The sequence below is a fragment of the Malus domestica genome, chromosome 07 (genome assembly GCF_042453785.1).
Source record: "Malus domestica chromosome 07, GDT2T_hap1".
Lineage (NCBI taxonomy): Eukaryota > Viridiplantae > Streptophyta > Magnoliopsida > Rosales > Rosaceae > Malus > Malus domestica.
This window is the reverse complement of record NC_091667.1, coordinates 35103223-35113103: the sequence shown is the minus strand read 5'-3', so window position 1 is coordinate 35113103 and position 9881 is coordinate 35103223. Positions and strand designations below refer to the sequence as shown.

The window sequence follows — 9881 nt, the reverse complement described above, 5'->3', positions numbered from 1 at the left end:
TTACCAATCACAAAAGGGGGCTGGACCAAGCCTTAATTATGATTTTAATGTTTAAGAAAATTGACTTGAATATGGTTTTAAAATTAATTTATCACCTACAAATTGACGGGGGTATTTTTGCTCACCACCTTCAAATGATGATGATGCTCACCAGTCACCATCCTATTTATTACTGTTAAATGAGTTTAAATTTCGAAATTTGTATAGTAGATAAAAACAAATTTAATAATTTGTTTAACAATAGTCAATGAGGTACAAGAAGAGAAAAGCAAACACGGAAAATTCGTGTATTATTTGTTCTTTTATTTTTTGTCAAAATTCGAGTATTACTTATTCAAAAAATTTATTTTGTAGTATTTTTTGAATAATAGATAAAAAGAGGTGTGCCGAAAAGAAAATTACTTTTGCAAGATATGTATGTATACGTATAATGTATAAATATATTAATTATGTCACTTAGAATTACAATCTAGTAATATTCATCTTCACTTATAAGTGGAATATCTTAAGTTTGAATTCCGAAAATAACAATAGCATCAATGGGGATTGATCCGACACCAAGATGCATAGGCTTTTATGTTTTTCGCCACGTCATCTTCTTTTTAATCTTTTTTTAGGAATATTAGGGAGCTTTTTTTTTCATAGTTAAGAATAATGGTGAAAATAACGATTGATAGGATAACAATTTTAAATGTATGAACATGGCGCAAAAAAACAGAAAACTTGACTAGAGGATAGGATATGATAGGAGAGGAGGTTACTGAACGATTAACGATGTAGTGGACATAAATTCACATTAAAATTTGCTTAATTACAATTCTACAGTAACAGTGTGGGAATAATCATTTCACGCATTACTCTACTAAATATTCTCATCTCTTAATTAACTATGGCAATTTATGATTAAGAGGAAGAGAAATGCAGAGAAACTCTTTCAAAGTAGGAACTCTTTGCCACATCATGTTTTTTGTACGCGTTTTATAATGTTGGTACGAAAATTTAGGAAAATGAACTATGAGGTGGATCGAGAGTCCCTTAGCATTTCTCTAAGAGGAAAGCAGCAACTAGGGCAAGGGGCGACCATGTGCTACATAAAGGCTACACACAAAATAAGTGCAAAAGATTTGAATTTAGAGAGACCTTAAAAATCCCAATTTATCGGAGGCTTTTATTTCACTTCTAATTTTTCATTTAACCACTGCACTACACCCCCTCGTCTATGAAAATTTTCTTCCGCACCATTTTTAGTCACGAGTGAGCGGTTGAGATTCAACTAAATAAGCTATTATTAAGTCTCAACCTATACTTTTTCCAAATTAATGCACAGGTGAGCCTTGCTCCTCAATTAGACCTTGCCTTAAGTGATAGTGATACTCACCATTCTATTTATTAATGTTAAATGAGTTCAAATTTCAAGATCTGTGTAACAAGTATACACACTTTTAAAATTTAAACTCGTTAAATGGTAATAAATAAAGTCGTGAGCATTACTACAGCCCGAGGGTGGTGAGAAAAAATCACACAAATAAAAAGTGGCTCTCTACCATTATGCAGTTGCACTTTTCTACATTTTTATTAGTTAAACCGTTGCACGGTTACATTTTACAAGAGGACGAGCAAACATATAACTCAATCAAAACCTCTATATACCTACGATTATTGTTCTTCAGCAGTAAAATCAGGCTCCGCCGGCTTCTGAAGTAGCATGGCCGGTAGTCTCTCTGGCACCCTTGCCTTCCGTGTACCACTGCGCCGTAAAGTACGCAGTATATTAGCAGCAAAACGGGAGGCATAAATGGTGGCGCCTAGACTTGGGGAGCTGGCCTCGGCCTTGGCCAATGCATCTTGCAGCCTATTCTCCTCTTCCTGCAGAGACTCTTCTAGCTTCTTCTTCATATGGCGGCGCCACGCTGCTTGTATAAAAGTGGCTGCCCAAGTCCTCCACTGTTGTGAGTATAACCTGAATGTGTGCCGGAGCTGCTTGCTGTGGAGTCTCCTGAACTGAGAGGCTACAAACTTCAAGTCATCCGCTTTTAAAGCAAAGGCTTCAACTTCACTAAGGGCTTGGACAGTTCTGGTCGAGATGGGAAGATTAGCTGATGGGTGGGGATCAAGAGCCCATGTCAAAAGTTCTTCGCCGCAAAAGTCACCGGCCTTGAGATACTCTGAGTTGAAGAAACCGGTTCTTCCACCATTTGTGGTCATAGTCAATAGCCTGCCCCGCATAATAAAGAGCATTTCGTCGACTGGGTCTCCCTCCCGAACGATATAGCTTGCCTCTGTATACAGTACCGGCTTGAGACGGTCACACATTGCATCGAGCAGTTGTTCATCCATTTTCTCGAACATTGGCACCTTTAATGCAGTCAAGGAAAAAGAAAGAATCAATATCTAGCGGTTTGAAAGGCACACTAAGATGACAATAACATAATGGTGGAGAAACTCACTCTCATAAGCAGAGCCAAACAGAGATGGCGCTTTATGTCCCTTCTAAGATCCTTCGGAAGATTACATATCAAATTCTGTTCATCAACGCCTCTGGTTTCTTGCCATTTATATTGTTCGTACCGCCTGATGCGCTCTCTCAAATCATTGGGTAGCAAGCGGTGGGACATCCATTGTTCAGCATCTCTCCTTTTCACTCTCATTTCCTCCAATCTTGTGGTTGTAGACTGCAAATATGTCTGTTTCAACAATTTAAAGTTCATCAGGACCTCACGACAGAAATAGAAACGATACTTCAATCCTGCAAAAACTACATGCACAACACTAAGTACCAACCTGCATATTTCCGATGAGAAATGAAAATAGCACCAATCCAGCGATAGAAATGAAGATTGCAAAGCAGATTTCCCATACATATGTACTGGTTGCAAGGTTCTGACCAAGGGAACTGCAAAATGAGAATATCGAGAATCAATACCAAATAAAGATACTGGACCAAATATAAAATACTCCTTTTAAAAGTTAACTCTACTGAGATCACCGTCAGAAGACCCTAAGAATGCAGACTGAGACAAGTTGTATAGGCACACCTCAAATTCCGTAGGCCCCACCAAAAACAGTAAAAGAATTTCTGAGGAAAATCCGTGCTTGACTCAACAATACCAGATTGAAGGGCATCAAGGAATATTCCAAAATCGAACTTTAATTTGTCTTCATCTTGTATTGGGCAGGAAGAATTTAAGAATGTGGAAGCATTCCAGCTCGCGGTATCACAGTATAAATCCTTGCCCGAGCATATGGTTGCATTGTTCCCACATGCTGCTTTCCAGCACGTGGTTTCACGTTCTATAGAGACCAAGTACCAAAAGGCTCCCAGTACCTAAGAACAGCATATCACTTGAAAATCAGAAGATTTAAAAAATACGAGCAATTATATTGTAGCGGTGAATATCATGATCAAACTTACATGACTGGCAAGCATGTAAAGAAAAAGATTAAATGCAGCTCCTGCCCAAGCAGTTTCGGTAAGTATACCAGATGCCCTTGTGACTTCTCTATACAATGGATATATTCGTATAAACCTTGGAAGATACTGGAACAAAACCACAAACTTCAACAAATTCTTTGTATTCAACGTTCTTGAGCCTCCCAATTTGGGAATGAAAATTAGAATAACCACCTGGACATATTTCATAGTATTATTAGGGATCCAAAGTAGAATCAAAATACTGCACAAACATTCCAATCTAAACAAGACATCAGCTACAACTAACCACACTATAAGCCGAATTTAAAGTAGCAGATACGACATATGATTTAGTAATACTTGCAACACCAAGAGTATGCACAATATTGGGCAAAAATGATTACCCATCCTATGCGGAGAGAGCAGAGATTGTGCATAAAGATACTCCTCAACCCGCCATATTAGATGGGTAACCAAACAATATATTAATGCACCTCATACAAACTAGGAAGGGTTAGCTTACTTGTGGGAGAGGCAGGACTGCAAGAATGTCAATTACGAAGTATGATGAGAGATACCTCCTTGCAATGGCCCAAGCATCTTGAACTAAAACACCTCTTCCAAACACTCGAGAAGAAGGAGCAATAAATCCAGTACGAAACTGGAAAATTATGTGAACAATATAAAATATATCTGTGAATGAACGCAAAACACTAGCTGTTATCTCCATCTTCCTGTCCAAACCAAGGCACTTGTTTGCATCATCAATCACCGGGATGTAAAAGAACAAGGGATCAAGGGAGACAGCAACAATACATGCCAATACAAATATCTTATTCCACTTCTGAAGGAATGGCCCTTGAGGATCAAGAATTCTACCACCAAAGCTGTTGGCGACAACACTGTCAATTGAATAAGATTTCCATGACTTTTTAATCAGCTCAGAACCAGATTCCAAGCGTCTTTGGAATTTGGCTGAGACCGAGTTAATCGTTCTTCTGAACTTCCCTGGTGGCATATCATCATCTGGAGAATATAATGGCTCAACATTTTTCTCTGCAGTGCAGTCCTGAAACCTGAAATAAGACGGTATGGATATTCCAATATAAATAACACATAAGGAGATTTCCAAGCGTCTAGGATTACATACAAAAGTTATAACATATTTCTGAAATGAAAGGGCAGGGACAGGGTGGTGTAATTATGTGCCAACGCTAGCAGCCTAGCAACAAACAAAGAGTTCAGATGAGGACGGAACCAGGGAAAGAAGTGAAATTAGCAACAGTAATGGCACATTATATCATCCCATTGACACTGTGATGTAAAAATTCAGGCAAGTACTTCGTAGTAGCAGGACAACGAAACATCCAAAAATCCAAACTTATTTGGTTCTGAAAGCGAGAAAAGTGTTATATAGTTGCAAACTAGTCAACACAACATGATATCATGTATGTAACGTTATAAGTAATAATTGTCAAACTAACCTGACGAACTTCTCTTGCTGAAAATTCATGACTACAGCTTGTTTTCGATAGAATCTCCACCGGAAATTCAACCTCCGAACGTTTCAACAACCCAAAGAACTCCCTCATGCACCTCCAAGTTCCCGAAATCAGTCCCTAGACAAAGATTCAAAGTGAAATGAAGTGAATTGAACACAAAAACTTCTATACTATGACAAGATGTTTCCTAAAATTACTCGCCTACGCGTTAATAAAAGGGGAAACTTTATTTGGGGTCCAAGAGCAATCACAAAGTGCTATTTGCCCCAATTCCAAATGCAGAAATTGCACTAACACTAAATATCCATACAAAAATATCTTCATTTGAGCAAATATCCCCCTAAATTTAGCATCCATTTGTTTTATACATCCATAAATTCATTGCTAACAACAAAACTTAATCAAAACATAAAAATTTGGTCAAAAATGGACCAACGGGACCTCTTCCATTCAAATTTTTGAACCAAAAATCAAATAATTCCAACAAATTAGATATTTTGGATTTCCAATTTCATATCCTATCGGGTAAAGATCAAAACCCAAAATTCAAAAACTAAAAATCCAATCTTTTGGGGAAAAACCATGTCACTGAAACCAAAGAAAAACCGAAAAAAAAAACAACTAAAAATATCAAATTGAAGAAAACCCAACAACAAAAACGGATGAAATATGTTAACTCACCAAGCAATAAAGTCCGAGAGCGACTAAGAGAAGAGATTATCCATGGCGGAAGAACCCAAACCGAAACTTCTCCTTGTGATTATCTCCAAGACCCAGGTAGCTTTTTGTGCTCGATATTCAATCAGTGACAGAGAGAGAGATTAGAGAAGAAGAAGAAGAAGAAGAAGAAGAAGATTCGGGGAAATGCGCAGTGAGTCAGCGAGTCCCCGATTCGGCCTGCTCTCTCCTCGCCGAGGTTAAATTATAGATTTTTTTCACAGAAGCGTCCGGAGAGAGAGAGTCCAACAAAGTTAGCGACGACTGTAATTTTTTTTTTTTTGGTCAATTATTTTGACGACTGTGATTAGGCAAAGTAACAAAGTCTTCTGGCCTGGGTCCCACCCTCGTGAAATAAAAACAATTTAAAAAAAAAAAAATTTGTGCGCTCTCTCTCTCTGCAGTTATTACCCGATACGGTGCGTACGCTCGCCGATGAGAAAAAGTGAATTTGTGCTCGCGTGCTTCCCGGGTCTACGGCACCTTTTTGTCCTTTTTATTTGCAGTTTACCCCTTTTGTCTTTTTAGTTTTCCTTTTTACCCCTTTTGTCTTTTTAGTTTTCATTTTTACCCCATTTTATTAGTATTTTAAGTCCCACATGTAGAACATTACAAATTGGACCAACCAAAAAAAAAAAAAAAAAAAAAAAGAAAAGCATTACAAATATATATTGTATTTTAAATCCCACTTGAAAAATATTGCGTGAGCAAGGAGGAGGATTAGTCGATATTAATCATATTACAGCATTTTTTGGTTGGAACTATCGGCAATGTGTCCAAGAGAAAATCACAACTCACTAACACGCCAACAAAAACTCAAAATTCGTGTTCTTGTTAAGAAAATTGTACTCTAATGTAACTATCGTAGTTAAACTCACATGTGCACAATAAAATTCTGATAATCTCGCTAAATATCATTTTACATATGATAAATAAATACATATACTAAAAAGTGCATTTTTGCTCACACTTAAAGTGAATCAATTGTTCTTAAATTACTAAAAATTTTGAAATTTATGTTTTAAAACTTAAATAAAACCAAACCGTTTGTTTGTTTTTTTTTTTTTTTTACAGATAATATTTAGGTACTCAATCGAGATCAATTATAAATTGGCAACCAAGGAGAGGGCGTACAAAGGGACTTGGATTCTCTGCCCTCCCAATTCGGTGCACTCCTTGTGCCCTCCTGTTTGTATGGTCACGGTTAAGCCACGTCAATATTTTATAATTTTTTTTTGTCTTATTATTTTTATAAAAAATAATATAAAATATTGATGTGGCTTAACCGTGACCACACAAAACAGGAGGGCACGGGAAGGGCACCGAAATGGGAGGGCAGAGAATCCAAGTCCCGTACAAAGAGACGCAAAAGTCCAAGTCATCAGAATTCGATTGGTTGACTCGTGAGGAGTGAAATTTCCTGGAAACTTCTTTGACAATGCTTGTGAGAGTTCGATCCATCCATGGCCATGGTTGCTTCTGTTGACTTGACAGACCTATCAACTTGCGCACTTTTTATGGTCGCCATTGCTTCACCATGAAATTTTTAAAATAATTGAAAACGTTTTTGTGGTATTGGCAAATGGTAATGGAGGTTCAATTTTTGGGTTCCGAAGCACTTAGAGATGTTTTATGCAAAAGAAGCACCAATTATGTATTTCTTGTAAAAATTACTTTAATTCACTTGCATTTTCATAAAGATTGGTCTCAAAAACATTTTTTTCACTAAAAGTAGTTTCGGTTATTTTAAAAGCAATTCCGTACAATCCCTATGCTTGCCATTTTGAAATTTTAGGGAAAAAGTTTAAAGCCAATTTCTGTTTGTAACATGTTGTATAACTCAGGCTACACAACTGCGAACCTGATGTCAACTTGTCAAAAAGAAAAATTTGCTGTCAAAAGTTGCGAGGAAATGAGATTTGAAGGAACAAGAAATGGAATTGCGGATGTATTTCCATTCACTTCCTCGGAAGTTTGAGGTGCGGATTTGACAATCTATGAAGCACAAACTGAAAGAAAACATACACATTGACGTGGAGAATTTTCTTCACATTCTTCAAGTATTGACACTCAGAGAGAAGTGCCAATACTTCAAAACATGGACGAGCAACTATTGGATTCCATCTGCTTGCTCGAATTCCATCTGCAAACATCTCACACTGGTGCTGTACGCAAAGAACGACATCATTTTTCATGAGGGAGAGCTACTTGCTAAGAGCATCTCCAAGAGATATGTCAAATATAGTATGTCAAAATTTTATTTGATGACTGATGTGGCAAATTGAATACAAGTGCTAAATCTTCTTCTTTTCCAATGGATGTGTCAAATATTTATTTTATTATTTTATTAGGCCTAGAGTTACATTAACTATTAAAAAATAATCAAAATTAGTTTTAGTTTTTATTTTATTGGTTGTTAATGAGATCCATGCATTAAAAAATTAAATAAAATATATTTGACTCCTTCTTTGTTTGCTGTAAAAAAAGGCAGCTATAAAGTAAGGAGTCAAATGACTCACATGCCACATCATCATATATGGCATATCCATTGGAAAACACTTGAATGTCTTTTTAATCTTATTTGACATATTTGACATCTCCTTTGAAGATGGTATAAGATGCTCGATCTTCGTCATGGTAAGCTATTGAGTTACACCGCCTCATCTACTGCTAGGGTAAGATTTCTTGGCAAAAGTGACTTGTGCGGAGAAGAGGTTTTCGATCGGGTGCTGATCAACCGTGCCGCCTTATCCAACTTCACGTTGCCAACTGAAACTGTCAATGCGCAAACAGAAGTTGAAGTGTGGTGTTCAAAACTTCAAAGGGTGCAGCAGTTGAAGACGGTAGTCTCTAAATTCTGGTGGCTTTAAACCAAAAGAGCTACGCCCCCACTCGAGCCTTAATACTAGCTGTAGCGTGGAGCAATGGAACCCAAAGGCAGCTTATGCTTTGCTAGCAGCTTGGCCTCGCCATAAAAACAAAGGTTAATTGGGTTTATTAGCCCTTTTACATATCCATCAACCAAAGATAGTCATGCTATAAAGATTCAGTATCTACTAACGCTCTCTAATAAAAGAGTAATGTTAAGGAGACCAAATTTCTAAACCAAATTTGCAAATCAAAAGAGATGTCATTAATAGGAAATAAGCACGTTAATCAATACTTAAGTAATAATTCAATTATTAACGTTCACATAATTTGATTTACAACATTTGTTTTAAAAATTTGGTCACCCTAACATTACTCTTGACAAAAATTGCTGCATTACTAACACAATAATGATAGATTATGGATGTAATATTGAAAGTATTTTTCTTAAAAGGACTAGTAGAGATTGCATTTTGAGAGCAAGGTTAAATTTGGTTATTAATTTATATATTATAAATTTTGTGAATTAATATTTAACATGTTATTCTCAAGTCGGGATTGACCAAAATAATATTTAACCGAGATTATTAATTATCGGATATTAAATTATTAAGATTATAATTTGTTTTAGTATATAGATGCTGATCACTTTTCTATGTGCTTTTATTTTAATGTTTTTGACTGTCTCCAACCCTTGGAGTCAAACTTAACATTTTTAGCCCATAAAATATAGGTTTTAATCCATAAACAACTTTTATGCTCCAAGTGACTCAAACTCTTCTGGCCTAAAATTTTAGCCTCAGATTATTAGATAATGAATTTAGGTTTTTTTTTTAAATTAACTTTAAAAAAAATTATGTAGACTATCATGAATTAATTTTATGAGCATTTTAACCTTAAAATATTTGTATTCGATAAATATTGAAAAATCACTAAACCGATACCAAGCATAAAGCAACATCTTCCTCAAAGGTCCAATTACGACCTCTAATATGATCTTTTGCGGTCTTGAAAATTTTGGAAATGGGAACAAATGGTTTTGGAAGATGGTAGAAAGAAAAATTGGAAGAATTGTAGGAGCAAAGTGAGTTTTGTGTGGATGTTTGAACAAATACATAGGTATTTATAGAGTTTTTGGGTGAATTTTGAGTTAAAATAATTTTTTTTCAATTATTTTAGCTGTTGGATTTGAATTTTGACCATTAAATCTTTTCTTTTTACCATTATATTTGATTATATTCGATCTCAGTCTTTGGATTCAATAAATATATAAATTAAAAATAAAATAAATTAAAGTGGACCGTTGGATCTCCAAGATCCATTTGAATTATGACCTTCAGATCACCAAAAGAGTGGTTGGGCTCGTGTCACGAGCCGACAGC

The 9881-nt window shown here is 36.0% G+C and overlaps 1 protein-coding gene across 5 annotated transcripts; it reads right to left on the bottom strand.

Annotated features, from left to right (window-relative positions):
* Positions 1-1546: 1546 nt before the first annotated feature.
* On the bottom strand, positions 1547-5940 carry LOC103439859 (cyclic nucleotide-gated ion channel 1-like). Of its 5 annotated transcripts, none has more exons than XM_008378483.4 (8): positions 5596-5940; positions 4897-5031; positions 3936-4488; positions 3413-3625; positions 3036-3325; positions 2782-2893; positions 2448-2684; positions 1547-2355 (listed from the first exon to the last, which is right to left on the bottom strand). In XM_008378483.4, the coding sequence occupies exons 2-8, from the start codon at positions 4923-4925 to the stop codon at positions 1657-1659; spliced, it is 2133 nt and encodes a 710-aa protein (XP_008376705.1). In that variant the 5' UTR covers positions 4926-5031; positions 5596-5940; the 3' UTR covers positions 1547-1656. The 5 variants fall into 5 exon arrangements, with proteins under 5 accessions (XP_008376705.1, XP_070681618.1, XP_070681617.1 ...); XM_070825517.1 differs by having other exon boundaries at positions 3936-4634; positions 5596-5930; XM_070825516.1 differs by having other exon boundaries at positions 4906-5031; positions 5596-5930.
* Between the last annotated feature and the right edge of the window lie 3941 nt (positions 5941-9881).

What these genes read in the sequence shown, in the direction of transcription:
- LOC103439859 (XM_008378483.4), bottom strand. Translation starts at nt 4,925, where the DNA reads ATGAATTTTCAGCAAGAGAAGTTCGTCAG. An exon ending in CAGCAAGAGAAGTTCGTCAG is followed by an intron (nt 4,489 to 4,896) that starts GTTAGTTTGACA and finishes GTCTTATTTCAG; the next exon opens with GTTTCAGGACTGCACTGCAG. An exon ending in GTTTGGCTCTGCTTATGAGA is followed by an intron (nt 2,356 to 2,447) that starts GTGAGTTTCTCC and finishes ACTGCATTAAAG; the next exon opens with GTGCCAATGTTCGAGAAAAT.